At 39.8% G+C, this 24895-nt stretch overlaps 1 protein-coding gene across 1 annotated transcript; it reads left to right on the top strand.

Annotated features, from left to right (window-relative positions):
- The first annotated feature begins 16040 nt into the window (after positions 1–16040).
- LOC147887740 (cytochrome b561 and DOMON domain-containing protein At3g59070-like) lies at positions 16041–16367 on the top strand. Its single transcript, XM_087393209.1, has one exon. The coding sequence runs from the start codon at positions 16041–16043 to the stop codon at positions 16365–16367; it is 327 nt and encodes a 108-aa protein (XP_087249335.1).
- The last annotated feature ends 8528 nt before the right edge of the window (positions 16368–24895 follow it).

Here is a 24895-nt window from a genome sequence, read left to right as displayed (position 1 = left end):
TCGCAATAGGATCCGTGTGTAGTAGTGAGTAATTGCTTTGAATATTTAACACATTGGTGGATGCATTCCCTCATCGTTGGGATCTTCCTCTGTTGGAATGATTTTTGAGGATTATGCTAATGTTGATTCTAACTTTGATGATGAACATTTGCTTCTATCTGAAGTTGTGAATGCTTGATCATTGGAATGCCCATTGTGTGCATGAATGGCTTGCATTCTGAGTTCTTCACCAAGTAAAACTGACTGTGGTTCTTCCAGTGTTGGATTTTTTCTTTGAATGGTAATACTCTGGACTAAATTATCGTATCCCTCTCCTAGTCCATTTAGGATGACTTGAACCATTTCTGTTAGATTCATGGTCTTTCATGTTGCTGCAAGTTCATTATTATAATCCTTGATCTTGAATACATAAGCATGATCGATTTCACTTCTATTGCGGAAACTGTGGTTGATTTGGTTTCTCAGTGTGAGAATCCTAGATTGTTCTTAGACTCGTAAAGAGCTGATAACATATCCCATGCTTCTTTTGATGTCTTGACTGAGTTGAGCTGTCCTAGCATGACATCTAGCACATTCTACTTGATCAAATGAAATGCATATTTATCTTTCTTGTCCCATTCTTCCTGTTCTCAGGAAATGGTAGGATCTGCTATAGGTGTGGACATTGTTGGTGTAGCTGTAGATCCCGCTACGGATGCTGCAGTGGTAACAAATGGAGTAGAGCTACTACTGGCTCGATCGTCTAATGGTCTAGGTGGAGAGCCATTGACATACTCCCATTTGTTTTGAATTACAAGAATGGTCTCCATTTGGTATTTCCATGTGCCATAATTGGAGTTGTCTAGCTTAGCAGATGCCTCCAAATTGATGTTGCTAGTCATAGACATGGTGTAAGAAATGTACTCAAAGTGTCTGTGAAATCACTATTTGAATCAGCTGCAATACACTGACTATCAAGTGAAATTTTAACTATCGGTGAAGATAGAACTACAATATATAATCCAATCTGTTACAAGGTTTGTGGCAATTAATGTAGAGAATAGATAAGATGCTTTACAAGGCTTGAAAAAATGTGCACAATGCCAAAAAATAGCCAAATAGGCTTTACAATGATGGCATGTGTGTGTGAAATCAAATCATGTGCCATCTGCCCTCTAATCAACCAGTTAATGCCTATGAACACTCAAAAGTCTGCTCATTGAACTGTGGAACATCGGGTTTCAGGAAATGTGATGATGTGAAATTGCATGTGAGTGAAGGGACTGACTCCGAGTAGGAACTATTTAAGAATCTATCAATTTGGCTAGCTACTTTGGAGTTCTCTCCACTATGGATGATCTCATGTGTCAGATGCATCAATGTAGAGGCTGATGTGTGTGAAAGAAGTGGATTTGCCATTGAAGGTCAAAAGTGTGTGATACTTGCATTGAAATGTGTGCGTGATGTGATGAGTGTGTAGAGCACAAAAAATTGAGTGTTTTTCCTTTTTGGAGCACCCTCAAATTCTTCATGGATTGAGATATCGTTTGATCAAGGTGGAGGGAAAAAAGGGTGCTAGTGATGATGTGACAGCGATGTGTCACATGCAAGGGTGTGCTTGCATGATCAAGACTCATAGGGGTCAAGAGGCAATGGTAGGCTGATTGTGTCATGATTTTTTTTGAGGGAGGTCTTTCCCATAGACCATTGATTCACCCTCCAATTAGGAGAGAGAATCATGTTGGTCAGCCAATCTGTAGGAATTCTTTTGATTACGGCTCTCAAAATGTCTGTCTCAGTAGCACTACATCTTTGAAGGAGGTCGGCTCATTGAATTCCATCACTTTGGCCATGAATGTATAGTTGCTCTTGTAGGTCCACCTCTTATGTCCCTTTTGATCATAAGAAGATCTTCTAAGATTGGAAGTGGAACTCTCAAGGATCTCAATGATGACTGTGGTAGTTGTTGTATCCATTATGAGAACCTTTTCTTTGCCTCTACTATGAGTGGTCACTGTGGATTGCATAGTATTTGACTTTGTAGGCAAAGGAATCTAATGTATCATTGGCACTACTGGTGGAGGAAAATTAGAAAATGTAATCAGATTGTCAAAGTATGATGAAGCATTATCAATGATAACATCTTTGGAGATAATCAATTTTTGCTTGATTGGATCATAGAGTCGATATGCCTTCGACTCTGTAGCATATCCAAGAAAAACAAACTTGATTGACTTAACATCAAGTTTAGTCCTAAGTGCATCGGGAAAATGCGCATAAGAAAGAGAGACAAATACTCTCAAGTGACCAATAGAGGGCTTAGATCCTGTGAATCCCTCTTCTAGTGTCATATTTTGCAATGTAGTGGGGTTCCTATTCATCAAGTACACAGCTATGTCACATGCTCAACCCAATACTACCTTGCACCATTATTCTCATCAAGCATGAATCTAGATGACTTTGCAATCACCCTATTCTTTTATTCAGCAACCCCATTTTGCTGATGGGTATATCTACATGTGAATTTCTATATGATGCTATAATGTCTAGGCAAGAGGTATTGAACTCTATGGACTTGTATTCACCACCATTGTCACAATGGAGGACCTTTAGGTAATTGCCAATCTGCTTTTCTACTAAGGCTTTGAAGTCTTTAAAAGTGTTGAATGCATTAGATTTCTGTTTTAGGAAGTAGATCCAAATCTTCCGTGAATAATCATCAATGAAGATGATGAAGTACAAAGCCTTGCCAAGAGATAATATAGAAGTTGGACCCCATAGATTTGAATGCACAATTTGAAGGGCATCGGTACTTTGAGTTAAAGATGTTGGACAGGGATGTTTGCATTGATTACCTAGCAACAAGACTCACGTACATCTTTTTGAAAGTACAACTATGAAAGCCCCCATACCATGTTTGTCTTTTTGAGGGATACAAGGCTTCTGAAGTTGAGGTGACCATACCTCTTGTGCCACAATGTACTCAAATGAGCAACTTGATTCTAATGATGAGCTGCTAGGGCTCTCTGGATCATAATGGCAAAAGAAAGCTTGAACATTCTTTCAATATTGGCACCCTAAGCAATGATGGATCCAGAGTGCTTGAGCTCTCTCATGGTGCAATGCCATCATACTTGTTGAAGATGACTTCCATATCACTATCAAACATCAGTCCAATAGAGAGAAGGTTATGTGCCATTATGGGGACATACAACACAGCTCCAATACTCCCTATGGTGCTTGCATTATTGTGTATGGGTATGCTATTGATTTGTTCAATTTTGTGGATTGTTTCATCCCCCATCACGACATTCTCTCTCGAGTTCCTATTGGGACGGAGATTAGAGGACGATTATTTCTCAGGTGTCATGTGGTTGCTCATACCAAAGTCAAACCACCATGTGTCCTCATCCTTCTATGTCTGAGATGTAGACTTCTCAGATTGAGCATACTATGATATGAGAATTTTGTGCTGATATCCTGAGAGTTTTCATTAGAAGCATAGTGGGCAGATTGCCATAGATGATGGTAGCCTCGGTGAGAGTTGTGAGACCTATTTTGACTGGCCTGCATTGGCTAAATCCCTTTTTTTTTTCCTGCAATCTAGTTCCCAATGGCCTGGGGTGCCACAATAGTTGTAGTTTCCCTCTCATCTAGGAGTACTTTCCTAATTTCTTCCTGTTCTAAAGTTACCTCTACCTTTGGGATTCCATGTCCCCCTCTATGTGGGAAGACCATGACTCTGAGTTGATGAAGATGGAGACTGTCTACCCTAGTACTGACCTTTGCCTTGAGTGCTAGGGAGTTCAAAATTCTTGCATTTTCCTCTGAATGACCCTCTTGCACCTCCTCTTGCTGTGAAGGCGGTGTCATGATTCTTAAATCTGTTCTGAGACCATGTCTCAATTGCACCTGCATGAGAATGTCTGACATGAGTTGAAATGATGGAGGTGCATCTTGAGTGACTAATGTAGTCATAAACTATCCATAATATGGTCCAAGCCCATTGATTGCAATATGGACTAGCCTCTCTTGTTTGACCTCTTGTCCAAGGAATGTGAGCTGATCACCAAGGTCCTTTAACCTTAGTAAGAAGTTAGGACCTAATTCATTTGGAAGCATAGGGTTGTTGCTCAACCATTCTCCAATAAGATAATACGTGACATGTTGGAATTGTACCTTCTTTCTAGAGTCTTCCAAGCAAGTACAGCTGAGGTCTGCCCACAAAGAACATGGATCATTGTATCCTTCATATTGAAGTTGATGATATTCAAGGAAAGATGAGACTTGGTATCCCACTCTTTTTGTTGCTTTGTGAGATCTAGTTGTTGATCTATGATAAGAGGAGTTGTTGAGGTAGGATCAAGTCTCTTTTCATCTCTAGTGACAATGTCCCACAAGTTCTTTAGCTGAGTTGTCTAGGTAGGCTCAGGTCTCTTTTCATCTTTAGTGACAATGTCCCACAAGTTCTTCAGTTGAAAAATGTTCAATATTTTGAACTTCCAATTGCCATAGTTGTTATCATCAAGCTTGCTACTCTAATCAAGAAATATGACATCATCATGTGATTTTGACATGGTACACAATAATAAAAACTTGCAAATAAATAGAAACCAAGTGTCAGTCATAGCCAGATGCTTTACAAGGCTCGAAGAAGTAGTTCAGTAACTAATGCCAAATAGTCAACTAGTGACTTGACAAGGTGGCATGTGAGTGCAAGTAGGTGCAGCTGTCATGAATCAATAACCCAAACTACCAAGTGACTCAACAAGAGTGAATCTACCCACCCTTTGTCAAAGAACTTAACAGGTATCAATATGTGTGAGATGAATACTGATGATAGATTTTACAAGGACTAACACTAATTAGGAACTAATTGGGAATTTTTGGGCATGGCTTCAATTGGCTTGTTTTTGGAGTTCTCTCCTCTAAGGTAGCTAGTCATATAACTAGTATACATGTTGATCGAGATAAAAAGCAATGCAATAAATTTTATATTCATTTATTTTAAGTGCTCGGTTTGGAGAGGATGCAATCTAATTAAGAGGGTTTATGATGAAGAGGTTTATGCAAATACTACAAAGTGGAGATCCTAGATGTGAAATATGTGGTGACACCAGGTGTGTAGAGTGTGAGCTGGCAAGCATTTTGTTTTTTGGAGCTCCTCCAAATTCCATGTGGATCAAGACATACTGCCCTCAAAAGAAAGGCCAAATTTTGAGCACAAAAGGGCCCAAAAAATGATGATGTGGGTGGTCACATGCAATGTGCCAGTTACATGCTTGTGGAGAGGTAAATGTGCCTATTTGACACTATGCCATGTGGCATGTTGACATGGACTACTTAGGTGGCACTACATTGTGGATAGATGCAGTGAGGTGGCAATGATGGTGTGGTAGCTGTGAAGTGTCTAAGAAGGTGATGTGGTGCTACCACATGTCAAGTGATGTGGATTTGAAGATAAGATGGCCATGTGGCCAAAATATGACCATACACTAAACCTAGGGTCAGCTAGACTTTACCTCCAAAAATTATTTTTATAAAGCACCATCTTCTTATGCAGTGAAATTTAAGAGGGGTTATTGAGAATGGTGTAAATGGCACCATAGGGTTATGGGACATAGACCCAGAACCCTAGCCCTAAGGGGTCCATGTATATATTCCTATTTTCCTTGGAATACAAGTTTGAACAGTTAGTAATCTTTTGTGCACTCCTCTCTCTCTCTCTCTCTCTCTCCACTTTATCAAGAAAGAGGAGAAAAGAGAGGAAGAGAGGGAAAAAGTAGGAGAAGAGGGAAAAAAGAGAGGAGGAGAGAAAGAGGAAAGAGAGATAAAAGTAGAAGAAGAGAGGAACAAAGAGGAAAAGAGTTGGAGAAAGAGAGGAAAACAGAGGGAAAGAGTAGGAGAAAGGACAAAAAGAGTATGAAAAAGAGAGAAAGAGTCCTAGAAAAAGAGAGAAAGAGAAGAAAAGAGAGAAAGAGAGTAGGATAAGAGAGGAAAAGAGTTGGAGAAGAAAGAGAAAAGAGAGCAAGAGAGAAAAGAGAGAGGAAGAGAGAAAGAGAGAAAAGACCAAGAAAAGAGGAGAAGAGAGAAAAGATTAAAGAGAAGAAGAGAGAAAAGAGAGAAAGAAAGGTAGAGAGAAAGAGAGAGGGCGAGAGTGAAGGGAGATGAGGGTCCTACGTCCATCACATTTGCTAGCACTTCAGGCACTACCAAATTGCCATTGCAACATTTTAAAAAATAGAAATATAGAAAAGTAGAAGTTCATTACACGGAGGTCAAGAATGAGAGATGACCTCGAAGTGCAAGAACAAACTTTTGACTGGATCCCCTATAAAACAAAGCAAACACCTCATTTTTTTTAAAAGCCAATAGGTGTAGTAAAAACTAGAGAGGGCAACAAAGGAAAGGAACGGAGCAACTTTACAAGGGAAATCCCTACCACAAGGAAGTAACTAGAGCAAAAAGAAAGCAAACAACCAAAACAAGACGTATGATTCTACACTACATCTTCTATTTCTTATGCTTCTGCTTAGAGTAAAAAGAAAGGGAATTGTAAGGGAAAGTGGAGAATAAATTGAGGAAAAGTAGAGGAAAACATAGCAAATGAATAACTTAGATAGCATGAAATTTGAAAAGACAGAAGGAGAAAAGAAACATATTTTTTGAAAGAAGGCAACAAGAGGTGGGATGCAACACTTGGACGTGGAAAGGGAGATTTGTGGAGAGGATGGGAAGTGGGAGATGGGGAGGGAATTTTTTTTGCAAGGATACAAAATGGGGAAAATGAAAAAGTGATGAAATGAGTAGTGAAATTGAATCGTGGAAGTGAAAAGCATAGGCTCGCGGTCTTTGCTATGTTTGTGACTCATAGTGTTGGTATATTTTGACACTCAGTATACGTTGGTATATACTGATAGAAATAGGACTTGGCATCAGTATATACTAATGGAAAGGGGGTTTCTACTCATACTAATGGAAATAGGGTCTGACATTGGAACATACTAATGAAATAGGGCACTTTCCTAAAACTAATGGATGCTTGGGTGATTTCTAACTTTTTTGGGTCTTGGCTTGGCTTTGTGTTATGCTTTTGGAGGTGTGCAGATGGTGAGGGTGAGTGTAAGCTCTTCGGATGATGGGCCAAGGCTCTCGGGAGTACATAGTGGCTTAGGGAGAGGCCCGCCTTGTCCTTCCACATGTTATAAGTGAGAGGCTCGACATCAGTGCCATATTATCATATGACATGTGCTAGCATATGGAGAGTCGCCAGAAGTACCACTGCCAGTTGTTGGTGGCACCAGTAGAACATCGGCGAGTCAATGGTATTTGAGTTCATTAGCAATAGTATTTGAGTTTGAGATCCCACTAATCATGTATTTATGGAAAACCATTATACAGGATGAGAAGATGGGGAGCACGTGCACTTGCACACATGGAACCTGAGGATAGTCCTCCTGATGTGCCAGATGACAATGAGGGTATGGTGGACATGATGGATTCTATTTTTAAAGGCATGACTTTGCATGTGAACATGATGTCCGAGTCTGAGATCGTGGTACGAGAGTTATAATCAACACTCTTGTATGATGGTGCTTGGATGTCAAAACTATGGGCTTGCCTCTAGATCTTGAATTTGCAAGCAAATTATAGTTGGTTAGACACAACTATCCCGACCTAATGAAGTAGTGCATATCGATTGATGTTTTGATCTTATTTGTTTCAATAGCTATTAGCTACTAGTATTTCATTTTTAAATTTTCTTGCATATGTTAATTGTAATAGGTTTCTCTAGAAGATGTTGCTACTTCCAATACCATGCTCGCATTAAGAGATGAAGCAAAAAAGACATTGTCAATCGTTGGGATGGATTATGACACCATCCATGCTTGTCCTAATGATTGTATTCTCTTTTAGCATGAGCATGGGGATTTGGGTAGTTGTCCAAAGTGTGGGACATAGCATTACAGACAAGAGTTGCAAGGTGAGAATATACCAATAAAGGTCTTGAGACACTTTCCCATCATCTCTAAAATATAACACATGTTCATATGTAAGTCCATAGTGAAGTTGATAATGTTGCATACTACACACCAGTCCACTGATGACACTGAGGATTCCTGCAGATTGTGCTGCTTCGAAGCACATAGACAACATGTGGCTAGAGTTTGTGAGGGAGCCACATAACTTGCATCTCGAGCTCGCAATGGAAGGCTTTCAGATTACACTCGATGTTTTGGTCAACCTTGCCCATAGTCTTGGTGAATTACAATATCCCACCATGGCTAACAATAAAGAAGGGACACCTCATGATTGCCCTACTTGTGCCATGGAAGCATAAGGTGAAGAATATGGACATGTACATGGCACCTTCAAGATAGAGGAGGTCCAGACCCTATGGAGAGGCATACATGTCTTTGATGTTTCTAGAGCTCCAATGCATACTGCAAACATTTTCATGAGGGGAATTTTCAATTTTGATGCATGGAACAAGCATGACTTTCCAGGATGTGGGGAGTGCGGGCATGTTCTTGTACATGTGGTCATGCCTCCATGATATTTTTATGCTTTGTGATGTGATATATGCATGCCTTATAATGACCTTTTAATTTATGCATGCATATAGGACTTCCTATAAGTGGGTATTATGCTTGTCTATTTGTGGTGGCGGCTTGAATGAGTTTGCATGACACTCTAAACATATGAGGAAAATGGTTTATGAAAGTCATGATTGATACATTCTGCCTGACCATTGTGCGCGTGGAGGTCAAATTGATCCACCACCACCCTCTTTGAAGTCAAGTGATTAGATTACCCTTTGGAGGGACAATGAAGAGGAGCCTCCTCATGGTATGAAGAGGCTATCAATATCTCACAAGCTTCTATATTGGGGTCAATTGCAAATCAATCATCCCTTGGATCCCATGCATATCTTCAAGAATGCGGGGCTTCAATTTGGGCACACTTGGTTGGTGACAAAGACACAAAAGTAGTGCATGAAAACTTGTGAGCCATGGAGAGGATGCCTAAGTTGTGGCCCCAAAGGCATGGTCCAATAGTGTTCTCCTGAAAGCACCATGGATCCCTCCAAGAGAGAGGAGGCAACTGTCATGTTGGACATTGCCTCCTTTTGGACACCAAGAAGACACATGCATTGCTTGAAAGGAGCATTTTCAAAGCATAACAAGCTTAGTGGCTTCAAGTCCCATGATTTGGCATAAGTTCTTATAGGTATTCTACATGATCGAATAATTACTAGAACTATGATTGTCATCATGCTTAGTACGGCTATGATTGTGATGCATTGTCATAATTTTTTTGTTTCTTGGATGGTTTATCCTCTGAATTACAATCAAAGGATGCTTATCAAAAGATGTTAGAACAAATATCTACAAGGTCAATGGAATTGTGAGGTATATATGCTTACACCTTAACTATATTTCAAAAAAAAAAGAATGATCAATAGAAGATTGTGAATCTTACATAGGCACGTGAAATAGGTGGATCTCTGAAAAAGATATCTTTGTATCGAGCATCAGGAAGGTTGGGGTGGACTTCATCGAAGCTGTCTACTCACCTAAGAAGCATTAGCCTCAAGCATTATGACAATTCAGGTGCACTTTCTTGTACACCTTTTTGATGAGGTCACCATTGCAGGAACCATTTATAGTTGTTGGATGCTTTTTCGCGAGGCTTTTTCTTTAACGGTTTATGAAAATTTTGAAGGGATTTGTAAGGAAAAGTGCAAGACCCAAAGCAAGCATGGTAGAGGGTTGGCTTGTGCAAGAGTCGATAGTATATATCATGGAGTTTCTTGATCCATGGATCTCAATATGCCACACGCTTGGGATCACCAAGATGATGATCGTATCATTGCCAAGGTCCCTCAAGGAAAAGGGATCGAAAAAAATGAGTGAAGAAAAAAGGGAGGAATTTAACAAGCTTTATATCCTCTATAGCAAGGGCATGCAATAGTGGATGAGAAATAAGAGGTGGCCATAGCAAAAAGAGTAAATGACAGGGAGAGATTTAGATTCATGCACAGCAAAGCGGTACCATATCCACCATATCTTGCTCTTCTCCCTAAAGAAATGTTAATGGATTGGCTACAAAAGGCTCTTTGTAAAGCCGAAGATGATGGGGAGATAGTAATTGATTGAGAGCAAGTATTTGCATGAGGATGTATGATACATGTAAGATTACATTTTGACTTAATTAATTTATCAATAGTCACAATCACTTTCATTGAATGCATCCTTGTATTTTCATTCTCAATGTAAAATGGTTTAGAACTATCTACAATGGTCCCAATGCTACAGTCATAAAAGACAATAGTGGTTTCTTTGCCATATACTCCATCAAATTGTGGACCAATCAAAGGGATAATGATTGTTCTTCCTGATCATTGTGAGTAGGTATGTACTAATGAATTTATTAGGTTAATTCCTTTTTTTAAAAGAACTGGTACATGTTCATATATAATTAAGCATTAATTAATACAATTGATGGCATTTAGTTTGCATCTTGAACATAGGTAGTCTTCCATCCAAATCGTTCTGATCCATGATGGTGGTATATGATCCAAGGTGCTCCTCAAAGTAAACATACTTTTGAAGATAAGGATGTGGATACAGAGATGCTGTCAATGGATCCAATAGATCCAAATGGATCTAGGGCAGGAGATGAAGGTCACAATATGGGCCAAGAAGAAAGTGCATATAATGACATTGTAATGGAGGAAGGTGGAGATCACGACATTGGGGAAGAAGATGGGGATCATTTATCACCCAATATTATTGAAGAAGATGAATTAGAGGATCAAATCTTAGGTAGAGGTACAATAGGTGATGATGATATAGGTGATTAATTGGCTATACATTTAGAGATTGACTTATTTGGTGCACTGGACTTGGCTCAAGGAAGCCATTGATGTAAATACCACTATTTGGTTCTTTTGCCATCCAAAAGGCTTTTTATCTTTGCCCCTTTCACTCCTATAGTGGCATTATGTACATTTGCATATTGAATTCACCATGAATACATGAGTATTCTAATCTCAAACTTGATGTACATACTTTTATATTTTTTATCTTTCAAATGAACCAAAAATTTATTTTAGGACTTACTGCATACAATGTTCTATAATTTTGTTAGAATGGAAAATTTGTACCAGTGTCGACCTATATATCAACACTAGTAAAACGTCTTTTGAAAGTGTTAGTACATGTCGATACTAATTAGTGTTGGTATATACCGACACTATTTGTTACTATCAATATATACAGTCACTTTTTATTGTTGGTATATATCGACACCAATACCGACCATGTGCCGTACCGATGGTTTTGCCGATGTGTGCTAAATGTTAGGAGGTAAGCATTGGAAAAGGAAGAAGGTGTAGTAGTGAATTTAACCATAATCTTTGCGAATTTATTTCCATGAGAGCTAAATGGCTGGCACTATTGAAACATAAATCAGTGTTCTAAATTATACAACTAAAACACAATTGTTCATTTATCGAGAATGGGCCTTTGATGCTTCATAAAATTGAGAAAATTAATTTAACTAAGGATAGATAAAATGATTGGTTATATAAAAATTGTGTTTTCAAACATGAAAGAAAGGTCTTAGGGTTTTCAGGTTAATATCTAAAAAAATATTATAAGATTGCATGAGTCTATTTGATGTGCCTAGATAATGGACCAATTTCAAATAACTCAATCACCATGCATGTTCCAAAACATTCAAGGAATCTTATGTAATCTCATACATATTTTATGACCATTGACTTTGCATGCCACTCATGCAATTTTACATTTCATACATTATTTTGTAGTCATGTTATGTGGGATGCTTAGTTCAATGAAGGAAGTAGAAATTCACAAATGGAATCTTTACTAGTGAATGGAGAGTGAATGTAGAAATAAAAATCAAATGACAAAGGCATGCTATATTGCATGAAAAGAGTTGACATTGGATGGATGAAAGGTTTGATGTGGTGTTCTCCATAAGGCTTGCACCAAAAATGTGTGAGCCTAGGTTGTGAATTTTAAAGAAAGGGTATTTTAATATAGAAATAGATAGAAATATTTACTCAATAAGGGGTTTTATAATTTGCAAAAATTTCAATATTTTTGCAGACTCCTTTCACTTTATAGGCCTCTATGGGGAAACATGTGGTAAACTTAAGGAATAAGTACAAGGCGACTTTATTGGGAAGTGTTATAACTTGCTTGCTTGACCTTTTCATATGACAATTGAGAATGAACAATGTTGAAATGATGTTTGGTGAACAAGTGCTTTCTTAAGTCAACATCAACAACCCCCTAGCCCTAACCTCACCCCTAACTTATGGATTTTTTAAATCATTAAAGAAGGAAATCAAATTTTCAAATAGGTTCTTGCATAAGTAAACATATGCGACCCTCCTCCCCTCCATAAAGTCATTATGGTTTAAAGTAGTACACATCGAATTCAAAATTTTAAAACATTATAATCAACGAGGGGGTGGGGGGGAGAGAGAGAGAGAGAGAGAGAGAGATACAATAATAAATAAGAGTGTGATGGTGGTTATATTTTAATTTTACATTACAATAATGGGGTCACCATGTGCTACCCATCTTTTTTTCTAATTATAGTATCATAAGTTGCACTAGGAAGTGAGGTTAGTTCCGCTTAGTATTTGCTCTTGTAGCATGGTGAGATTTTCTTATGATTTATACCTTATACAAGGAAATACTAAAAGCATGGTGTGAAACATAAACATTTGGTAGGGAACCCATATAGAACATTGTGGTTTTAATGATTGTGACTCGGGAATCCTTTGCCTATCAGCTTTTGTGTACTAGAAAACGTAGGGTGATTACTTTGTAAGGAAATAGTGCTATCATTTCCCTCAGGTACATATGGTAAAAGCATCGTTATTTATTAAAAAACATGATAAGTTTTTCAACTGTATAAATTATACATTTTATATGTCTTTTCATAAGTATCATTGCTTAGAATTTATGGTTGATATGTCTTTTCATAGGGATTTTGAATAAAGTGCTTAGTGGAGTTTTCATAGAGTTTTTTGCTCTTAAGGAGTTTTAAAGCAAAAATTTAGCAAAGAATAAATACCATGGTTTTTGTTGGGATAAGTATGGTCAAGGGCTTTCTCTAAGGTGCATGTGTGCATCTAGGGGAGTCACATCTGTGTGCATGTGTGTGTGTGTTGTAGAAGCACACCTAGTGCTATGAGGTGTCTAGTGTGTGACCTAAGTGATGATGTAAGCACAAAGGCCCCCACATGGGAGGTTCCTTTGATTTAGGCCAATCCCACTGATGTAGGGGCTGATTGCCCCACTGATATAGGGGAGGTGCCTACACCATCCTCTCACTCTATATAATGGAGGACATTCCTTCATTCTAATACATGGATTTTTCCTCACTTGAACTCTCTTTCTTTGTGCCATGATGCATCTATTCTATCCCACACTCTTCTACATTTGGTATCAGAGCTGGTAGGCTTTGGAGAACTCACTTTGGTAGTGCCACCTCATCACCTCCTTTTGAAGCTTTATTCTTCCTTCCTCCTTATAAATGGCTTAGCTCTATTCTCCCCATCCCTTGCATCTTTTGCCAAGCCCTCCTAGCTAAAGACTCTACCCTATGGGAAGCACCTTTGGCTCAGAGCATTCCTCCAGATATAATAGTAGTCACCTGTGCTGATCCAGACAAAAGTCGATGACAAATTGCATAATTCCACTTGTGTGATTACCTATCTGCAAATTCTTCTAGCACAAGTTAGTCTATGTCTAGAGCTTATTGCTGGTGAATTTTGAAGGCCAATGCATGCTGGAGCAAGGAGAAATCAAGAAAAAGATAGTCGAAGAATGCACAGCTCTCCCAAACAAAATGGAGCACTATTTCACCTATGCTTTGTGCTGAATCTACCTTTGTATACAAGCTTTAGTTTTGCACAAAAAGCCCTCTCAAACTCTTCTCCAGTTTTGTGAATTCTGCCCTCCATGATGAGCTAGTATTCTACAAAGCATTTTTTATAGTTTCGAAAACTCAGGCTTGGTTTTTACGGCATCCTTTTCAAGACCAGTGGGGTCCCCTTTGATCTATCGTTAGCCTTTTTGTCCTCACTCACATTAGGCATAGGGCTCCCTCCTTGTTGCCTTATGATATAGTAGGGATGCATTCTTGCAATGATAGGCTTGGTGCCCCTTGTGGGAGCACTAGAGTTTAATGCGACAAGTCCCTATGTTATAGCTTGACACTATAACGGTGCTGCACAATGGGGAATTAGGATTACATTAGGAGCCCATTGTAGACCCTTGCAACATTAGATTTAATACCTAGGATCAAGAAAATTGTGGATATGGAGATAAGAGTCACATGAACATGGCTATAAGATGGGGATGAATAGAGAGATATGATTGTGGTAACTTACATTAAAATTTCACAACAAGTACTTACGAACGCTACAGACAAGTTGCCAACAAGTGAAATCCTGTGGCATTTGACTAGCTAAACAAGTGTTGTGGATCTTTGAAGTCTAGTAGGTGCCAGATGCAACATTGGATCATGCATATTGGAGGGCTGTGACCAAGTTGTGGAGGATGGGAGGGCTACTGTGAGAGGGGGGAGAGAATCAAGAGAAGAGAGAGGGTTGGGACACACTGCAAGAGAAAGGTGCATGTGAAGGTATGAGTTAAGAAGTACAGAATTCCGAGAGTAGAGGTGTGCTAAAGAGATGGGGTGAGTGGAGATAAGGTGAAGATGTGAGGTGAGGAAAAAGGTAACCAAAGGTGAACCTCGGGGGGGTCACTCATTATATGTAACCCTATCACGTGAGTTCAATAGAAGGATGTTTTTAATATCTAAATTTAACAAAAGTTAATTTACATAAGGGAGTATTTAAAACAATTTTCAAAAAAATTTACAAATTTGTATAGAAAAAGGGTACATTTTATTAACGAAAATTTTATAGATAAGGGATTTTAGAAATATACCTTGAACGCACATGATATAGAGGGTTTATACATAGTGAACCCCCTGAGAGGTGAACCAAGGTGATGTAGTGGTGGGGAATGGGCCTAGGGAGGGGATTTCAGGGGAATGGGCCTAGGGAGGGGATTTCAGGTGGGGTGGAATTCAACAAGCGGCTGACGGTTGCGAGTCAGATTTTGAGCACTTTCCAGCTCAAAATCCTTATTCCTCGCATGGAGGGCCGACAGGAGGGTTTCTATTGCATGACACGTGACAGACTTGTAATGGTGGTAGAGTTCATAGTGATAGTTGTAGGTCAAATTAGGAGAGGGTAGATTCCCTCTAATAATCTGGTTGGGCCATGGACCTTTACAACATGAGGGAAGTTCCTTCCCTCGATATTACTCGAAAGTCAAGGTCTTGGGGACCACAAGGATAACGATGGTTGGAGCATTTCCCAGAAGCCATGGGGGAAGTGCCTCTCCTTGGCATTACCCGAAAGTCAAGGTCCTGGGGACCACAAGGATAGCGATGGTTAAAGCATTTCCTAGGTTACAACTCAGCTTCCGATGACTGGTCCATCTTCTAGATGTGATGGCTACTCTCGAGACTTGGAAGAGACTTAAGATGGGACTTCTCCATTAGAAATTTGTTTGATCGGAAGGCTGAAAATGAATTCCAACCAAAAATGATCAAACCGAAAACCCATATAAGAGAGGGGTATCACAACAATACACACACAGCTCTTCTTCCTCTTCTTCGTCTTCTTCATCGTTGTAGAAGAAGAAGCAACTGCAATAGCAGCTATGGCTTTCTTCTCCACCACCTTCCTCCTCCTCACCACCTCCTCCCTCCTCCTCTCCTTCTCCTCCCCCTCCCTCGCTCAATCCTGCTCCACCTCCTTCTCCTTCCTTTCCCAAGATAAACTCTTCTCCACCTGTGCCTCCCTCAATGTCCAACAAGCATCCATCGCTTGGTCCTTCTTCCCCTCCAACTCTACCTTGGACCTCCTCTTCAATGGCTCCGCCCCTTCTTCCTCCGGTTGGGTTGGCTGGGGCATCAACCTTGGCCCCTCCCCCGCCATGGTTGGCACCCAGGCCTTCATCGCCTTCCAGGCCTCCAACGGTAGCACCATCCTCACCTATAATGTCACCGCCGCCACCAAAAGCGGCTCTGCCCTCAGTTGTACCCCCATCGACCTTGACGTTCTTGACATGCAGGTGCAGATCTCCGGCACCACCATTAAAATGTTCGTTTCCCTTAAGCTCCAGCCTAACCAAACGGTACTCAATCATGTCTGGAATAGAGGCTCTACCGTCTCTGATTTCCAGCCTGGGATGCACTCCCTGACCGCAGCAGACCTGGAGGGCCTCAAAACCATAGACATGTCGTCGGGGAGCATGTCATAGACCACCATCCACTAGCCTCGATATTGAAAAACGGAAGAATTCAGCTTCATTTCTTGAACTTGTATTGCCTTATGATTCGTTTCTGAATAACACCCAACAGTTATTACTCTGCAAGACCTTCATGTTAAGGGGGAGCGTTGGAATGTAAGACTCATCGAAGTCTTGCATTGACACCATTCACACACACTCAGAAGATCTGAGAGGTTACGCCTCTTGGTAACCGTCACCTCAATCACCTATACATGTAATCGATTCATTTAATACAACATACGAATTATTCTACCTATGAGCACAACTCTGATTTCCACAAAAAGGCCAATGGTATTAGCTGTAACGAGCTCCATAGGACCATCATCCATGTCCACTATTGCATTGACGCATGGACCGCAAGACAGTTTCGCCGATTCTTATAAGAGAATAAACGTCTTTACAAAACTTATTTCCATGTGCTCATGTTAGCATCCACGGCTACATCCGCGTTTGAAATTCCAAAGAGCTATGTGGAAAGGCTAAAGCAACCTGACGCTGAGAGCACGGCTGTCGTTCTTCTACGGACCTACATCGAAGCGCATGCCATAGACAGACAAAAACCTGAAAAACTATTGTGCGTCGCTGCCTGTAAGTCGCGATAATGGAGATCCGCTTTTCAGCATGACTTAGCTTAGGAAAGCGAGAGATAGAGAACCGTGCGACGTTGTCGGCATTTTGGTGCCTATTTTCAAAGTGTGGGTTTAAAAAACGTTATTGTGCCTCGCTGCCTGTAAGTCGCGATAATGCAGATCCGCTTTTCAAAGTGTGGGTTTAAAATTATTGTGCCTCGCTGCCTGTAAGTCGCGATAATGCAGATCCGCTTTTCAGCATGACTTAGCTTAGGAAAGAGAGAGAGAGAGAGAGAACCGTGCAACGTTGTCCGCATTTTGGTGCCAATTTTCAAAGTGTGGGTTTAAAAAACGTTACAGCGTTATCACGAAACTTTCCAGCTGATGTCGTCTTGACATATGAAGGAGCAGGCTGGAACGGGTTACGGATCAAATGCCACTCGTGTTCACGAAAAACCTTTTCTGGAGGCGTGTGCACGTATCGATCTGCGAGTTACATTCCCATTCCATCAAAGAAACTCGATCTCCATAATCCATGGACCTGTAGATACTGCCTTTGACCAAACTCGAGCTGAGAGCTAGATTCTAATCTCTCTTGCTAGCTCAAGAAAACTTCATTCCAGTTTGGTGACGCACATTCGTACTTCGGATAGCAGCCCGATAAGTTCATTGGGCTCTATCTAAGTTATAACTTATAGGCATCTGTTAGGATTGAAATCGGATACGATTAAAATGCGATAGGCACGATAAGCAAGGTTCTTCATTCTTGACCCTTGCCTTGTGTAGTACGTTTGCATCCATAGGACAGATCCCATTGCACTTTTTACGAGAACTTATTGCACTTTTTGTGCTTTGGTTTGGGCATTGGCTCTCCAATGTATACACGTGTTATGGACTTAGTAACACTCTTTGCTTTGGTTTGGGCATGGTCTATCGTGGTTTTGGCAAGAGCCTATGGTTGCCCTCGAGGTCCTATCGACGAAGGGTAGATATGCTTGTCTTTTCTTGGAGAGCCTACACTTATGGAATGTGGGTCGTTAGTATGTAAGCAATATACTCACACTACCTAGTCACAGTGCTCACATGGCTATGAGTAGAAAAAGAAAACGATAAACTTATTTTCACATAACTGTTCTACATTATGCTTTATACATGAATCAAGTATTGCATCCTCATGAAAAAGTCTAAGAAGCTGCTTAGGTCCATACAATGGATTTCTTAATTTAGATACAAGGCTCTTAGAGTTTGAATTATTAAGGCTACATTATATATAGTTCCCAATTAAAAAGAAAAAATTATTAATTTTTGGGTTGGGCTTCCAAAATGAAACTTGCAATAATTATACAAGTGATATTAATCTTTATATGTACTAATTAATTAACACTATTTTGAAAAATATTTGTGTGTTAGTTGGGAGATTTGCATGCACGCGCGCGCACACACATATACACACAATGTAATGTAAGAGATAATATTTGACTTGAACTAGTTAGGTGGCTTGCTTATGTGGCCTTGATTAGCTCGTTCATACTCTAGCCCGTTGTGTCGCATGTGTATGTTTTCCTTGATGAGCTTGCAAATTTTATACGCTAGGAATCTAAATATGTGTACGGAATATCAAATGCACAATTATTTATTACTATAATAGATATGGTAATACATGAGAAAATAGACATTGCATATGGCATGCTACATATTTTACCACATACACTTCTTTATAAAAGAACATTTGGAGTCAAGCTTTCTAGCTTGCCAACAAACCTCCAAGATGTGTTGAAGAAGACAATTCACTTCTTTCTTGATTCGAGAGGAACCGTGAAGTTCTGGCAGGCTCAAGCAGTAGTAAAGCAACTGAAAGGACGTGATGTATCTTTCTCAAGGCAGATCTCCAAGAGTGTGATAACCAACTTGAAGAATTACGTGGATCACAAATCACAATTGTCATCTCAATCCACTAGAGTTGCAATGCACCTAATGGCATCTACCCTCAAAGGGATTTTTGAGCAATACAATAAGAAGATGTCTCAAAAGGTGACTTTTCTACAAGAGAAAGCCACCGATGCAATAAAGGTAGCACAACTTAAGAAAATTCTCAGGGAGGGTGTAGAAGCTAAGGTAGAGGAGGCACAAGTGAGGGCCTTGCAAGCACAAGAGCAAGTTAAGGCTGCTATAAAAATGGTTGACATGGGAACACATAGAAGAGAAGAAGCAAAGAAGCACATCAAGGAGCTTCGAGATAGGCTTGAAGAAGTGAGAAATGATGGGGAAATCACCAATAAGGAGCTAGTAATGATGCAAAAGGAGCTTGAAGATCAAAGAGCCAAAAGGGAGGGTCTTTACAAATGGCTATGCAACATGTAGAACACATGTAACATTGAAAAAGACCAGATGATGGAGAAGCTAAAAAGGGAGAATGTAGAAACTAGAAAGATGATGCATGAACTACGAGAGAGCTTCAAGGCCAGGAAGGCTAGGGCAAAGAGTAGCCGGGGTGGAGAAGACAATGAGGCAGCTCTCTAGGCTAGGAAGGATGCAGAGAGCATCCACAGTGGAGCAAGTTGCAACAGCCATGGTGAGGGTTGTTTTTTCAAAACACTGTTGGAAGTTCAATGAGTAAGCTACAAGACCCTGTAGCAAGATTATGATAGGGTTGTGCATGATGAGCTTGCCATGGCTTTTGATAGTTTTGAAAAGTAGTCCGTCATACTGAGAGATTTTCAAACTAGAGTGGAAGTTTTGGAAACGGCCCATGCTGATGTTTTTGAGCAATTTAAGCAGCTTCAACAAATGCTGAGGGATTCAGATGAAGCTGTTGCATAGAGTGAGCAAAGAATGGAGGAGATGAAGGAGAACATACATAGCCTTAGGATGAGGGAGGAAGGAATAAAGAAGCAACTTCATCATGTACAGAGCAAGACTGTGGTATTGATAGCCATAATAGTTAAATCGGATGCCTATCATACCCCCATCATAGATGACTGCATGATCCGATGGCCTGCATGCTACCACCTGTGCATGTTTTTTGCTTTTGGGTGTTTGTGCATACAAGATCGCTATGTAGAAAATGTCATTTACCATTGCCCAGGTCATGGAAAAATCAAATGTGCATGACTGCTATTGCTAGCTATGATAACAAAGTAGATGCTACTTGGGGGGTTCACTACTAAGAAGTTGTATGTAGCATGTGCATTCAAGAAGTATTAAAAAAACCCCTCAACTAAAATTTTCCCCCAAATAAAAACACCCCTCTTTACTTATGAACTAGGTGGTTTTTTCCCAAAGTTATATTTAAAAACCCCTTTTGTTATTGTAATCCTTTTAAATTTTTTCAAAAAAGTTGATTTAAAATACCCCTCCTTTTGAATGCACGTGGTACACTAATTTTTTTTAAGGTGAATCCCCTGAGAGATGTTGTAGCTCAATTTGCCATTTGGGCACAAAATGCAAAAGACAAGGAGCTCAAATTGAAGAAGGCCAAGCTTGAGCCTGACTGTAAGGAAAAGGAGCCTAAAGGAAGGAACCAGCCCCCTTCAAGAAAGGAGCAAGAAGGGGCGAGCTTGCAACAACTAGGAAGCTCAAATGAAGGAAAAACACTTATGTCATCAATTTTGGACTTGTCAATATACAAATTCATTTTTACAGATACTTTTGCACTACTTTATGGCTAAAATTTAAGAAAAAACCCACTCTTCTAAGCATATATGAAAACATAAAAACAAGCAATTTTTTTGAGATTTTTAAAGGAGATGAAATCAAAATTATAAAATTTAACGTGGCACAGATAAGTTAGACCAAAAGATAAGATTCAACAATTGTTAACAAACACCTTCAAAAGTACCACTTTGCAAACTGCCATAATATTTATAATGGTGTTAACAAACACCTTCAAAAGTTACAATATTAAGCAAACTATTGCAATATTAAATGTCTCATGAGAAGAACATAATAATTGTTTGTAATCTTTCACTTCCAAGTATTGATTCCCAATGCCCCACTCCCTTAAAGGGGAGTATTCCCAATGCTCCACTGACTTTATTCCAAACCTTTCATTTCACACTATCGGTTAAAGTGTCAGTTGGACTGTTCACCCATACTCACCTATGCAAACACACTACGGCACTCACCCATCCTTATCATAGCAAACACACCTTTCTCTCATTCTTTCTCTATTTATTTCCTTCACTCCTCACCCTCGACATTGTGTTACTAAACTCTTATTCTTTCATCCTAGTTCTTCTACAAACACTCTCTTCTTTCTTCCATCCTAGTCCTTCTGCAAGCACTTTCTCCATCCATCTCTCTTAATTTATCATCTCCCCGCCCATGGATGTCCTTGGCATCATCACAGATGTGGAGTGTGGAATTAACAGTCTCAAAGAATGGATTGCTCACCAAGGAGGAAGGAGAGATGCAAGAATTTGATAAGGCTCTCCATTGACACGCATGGAGGGAGAGGAATTTGATGCACAGAGGCGGGCAAAGAGGGACACGACTCAGAAGATAGTAGAGAGTGAAAGAATTTTACGAAATATTATAAAAGCACAAGATCTCTTTGACTTCTTAAGCAACCTATCTTATTGCAGCACTTGGTATGGCCGATTTGATCCGGATGCTGAAAGAACAATAAGGGCCTTAGAAAAAAATTATTAAGAAACAATTTGTGACTTCTTGAATTGCTTCCTTCATTGTAATTATGTTGAGGTTACGGACGTGGAGTCAGTGGAAGATTGGGTTATTGACAAGATAAGAGAGACTAATGATGAGATCTTCTAGTGTGGTCTCGGCTTGTGTGGCTTGTAATAGTCATTAATCTTATTTTGTATTCTCTGCAAAAAGCCTAGTAGGGCTGAGAAGGTCATATTAGAATTGCTAATATAGTTTGTTTTTAGTCATGTAATCTTATTATTTTGAGTTGCGAATTCTCAACAAGTGTATCCATGATGTTTGTCCGTTATGTATCCGTGAGTAAATGCCCCTTATGTATTCACATATTTAATAAAATAAACCAAAATAACATAGTGAGCCAAGGAAAACAAGTCACACATTTAATATGTATCCATGATAAATGCCCATTCACACTTTTAATCAAGTCAACCAAAATAACATTATGAGTAACAAAATCACAAATACAAAGTTTTGTGACTTTGCACTTGTACATGTATCTTTTGCCAATAAATTTTTTCTAAAGTTTTTCCTACTTCAAATTAATAAACTCATGTACATGCTAAGCCCCATCATAAAGCTTCACAAAAATGAAGTGGACTCTGATGATTGCTGTGGACTCCATTGTGATGCTTTGGAAGTAGACTCTTTCTCTCGAGGCTTTGATACTTTAGGCATATATGGAGTCTTCCTTCGGGCATTGAATTTGTCTACTTCCGAGCGTGGACTCGGTTGTGATCGTTTAGGTGTAGAATCCATTGGAGGTTGTGATTCTCCGGGCATATATTGAATCTCTTCTTTTGAGTGTGAGGTAGATTGTGATTCCTTGGGCATAGACTCCTTGGGAGGCTATGATGCTTGCAGCATAGAATGAGTCTCTACTTCCACTCATGGACTCTACTGGGATGCTTTGGGCATAGACTCCCCAAAATGGTGTGATGCTTCGCCGTAGATTGAGTCTCTACTTCTACAAGTGGACTTCCTTCTGATGCTTTGGGTTTATACTCCTTGGTCGTATGTTAAATTTCTACTTTTGCAATGGCTGGACTCGATTGTGCTGCTCGGGAGTAGACTCCTTTAAAGGCTGTGATGGATTGGGAGTATATTGAGTCTCTACTTCCTCGAAAGCCTTTGATGCAGACTTGGGTGTCTCATTTACTTAAATTGGGGATTGAGCAATTATGTATCAAACGGTATGAGCCGCAAATGTATATAGTTATGAATCGCAATATGTAGACATTAAGGATCATGAGCCTTTCACATCAAATATTTCATCGAGGAACAACTTGTAGTTATAGCACACTCTCCACCCACAATTGTGTGCATCATTTTGCTCTACAACCTTGCATCTTTGTAAGTCCATTGCTTCTTGCAACTCACCATCATACTTTGTGACTTGTTTGATTGCACTTATTAACCTTGATGTAGACCTATCAATCATAACACACAAGGAAATAAATAAAGTGCATCGCAAAAGATACATACCACGAAAGTTACAATGCATTAAGAGTACACTTATGCTAACACATTGCCATGATATCTTGCCATTGAATTTGCAAAATAGCATTTCTTGGCTTGTAGGTCCAAAGCCACCAAAAACCAATGTAAACTGCATGGCCAATTAAGAATCTTTATTATTTGACTACATCTTACTTCTGACAAAAGTAAATAGGAGGCTAGGGTGTCACTTACTCCTCATGATATGGAAAAATGATAACTTATACATTTTCCATATTGAGAGATTGTAGCTAGGTGCAGATATCTTCTATTGACTTTTCATTATTATTGAGCCATGTAGAAAGCAGGGAATCTACGACATATACACGCTTTCCAAAATTTAGAGGAAACCAAGATATAATTATACTACATCCAAAAATAAATAGCTTGTGAGATTGATAGGTTATAGTTGAATCTAATGCTTGTAAAAGAAAAGTAAAGGGTCATACTAGGATATATGTCTGTGATTTCTTTGCGTAATCTTGTGAGCCATGAAGATCATCCATGTCATCCTCTGCAATCATCGGTGCATCACCTTCGTTCTTTATTCTGGGAGCCATCAAGATCATCCATGTCATCATCTCCAATCTTCTTATGTTCCACCTCTTTCTCATAGCTGACAATTAGATCAACTTGCAAGTGAAAGTGTGCCATGCAAGCCTTTCTTTCAATAATATTAGTGGAATATCCTTTTCTAAGAAGATCTTAGAAAAAAGATATCCCATCCGTAATAAGGTGACCTCCCAATTAGGCAGTTGCAAGTATTCCGACATAGTAATCAAATGACTTCCACTTTTTGCTGGACATTCGTAGATTTTGGAGTGCACTTGATGATGAGAGGACCTATGGATTTCTTTCTCCTCTAGCATGAGACACAAACTCTTGGCCAAGGTCCCCCTTATGTTATGTTGTAGGGAGTGGTCAGGATGGAGTGGTCAGGATATGGACTCCGCATGCATTAGAGGAATGATTCAAGGCATTGGATCTTTAATCCACATTCTCTCTTGCTTGTCTTGGTTGCATACACACCATTGTAGATCTTGAAATCATAGGCATAAACTTTCTCCAAAGTATTATGCATCTCTTCCTTGTTTTCTTTATTAACAAAAATGACAATATTGCAAATTCCAACTTTACTAGTGGTGGTATATAGTATTCAATCGATAAATTGGCGAATATAGGGTGGTAGCAAGCTAAGGGTGTCCACTTCCGGACCACTTTCGGGTGAGTGTGACACCCGCTCGAGTGAAAATACAAAGGTTTTACTTCGGTCTCCAATACCTCGATCGAGGTATAAGCTCCAATGAAAATCACACACGAGCACAACCGAGCCTAGCCAATACCTCGATCGAGGTACGTAGCTTTTTCACCGGACCGAGCCTGTACCTCGATCGAGGCTTGCTGGCAAGCCAGCTATACATGCCACATCTACCTCGTTCGAGGTATTGTGGCAATCCACCTCAACCTCGATCGAGGTCAGGTGGCATGTCCAGCATACCTCGATCGAGGTATGTGCCATCCGACAGGGCAGCCAACAGGGCGGATGACATACCTCGATCGAGGTATGCTGGACACATGACTTGGCATCCCGCTTCTGCCAACACACCACGATCGAGGTATCGTGGCATGTCAAAACCTCCATTGACGTGGATGTACCGAGATGTATGGGCATGTCACAATACCTCAATCGAGGTATCGTGGCATGGCAATACCTCGATCGAGGTAGATGTAAAGAGATGTATGGGCATGTCAAGAATACCTCGATCGAGG

The sequence above is a fragment of the Dipteris shenzhenensis genome, chromosome 22 (assembly GCF_047967505.1).
Source record: "Dipteris shenzhenensis isolate YYH24624 ecotype China chromosome 22, Dip_SZ_1.0, whole genome shotgun sequence".
Classification (NCBI taxonomy): Eukaryota; Viridiplantae; Streptophyta; class Polypodiopsida; order Gleicheniales; family Dipteridaceae; genus Dipteris; species Dipteris shenzhenensis.
This window is presented reverse-complemented; position numbering and strand designations above follow the sequence as displayed.

What these genes read in the sequence shown, in the direction of transcription:
- LOC147887740 (XM_087393209.1), top strand. Translation starts at nt 16,041, where the DNA reads ATGGTTGGCACCCAGGCCTTCATCGCCTTCCAGGCCTCCAACGGTAGC.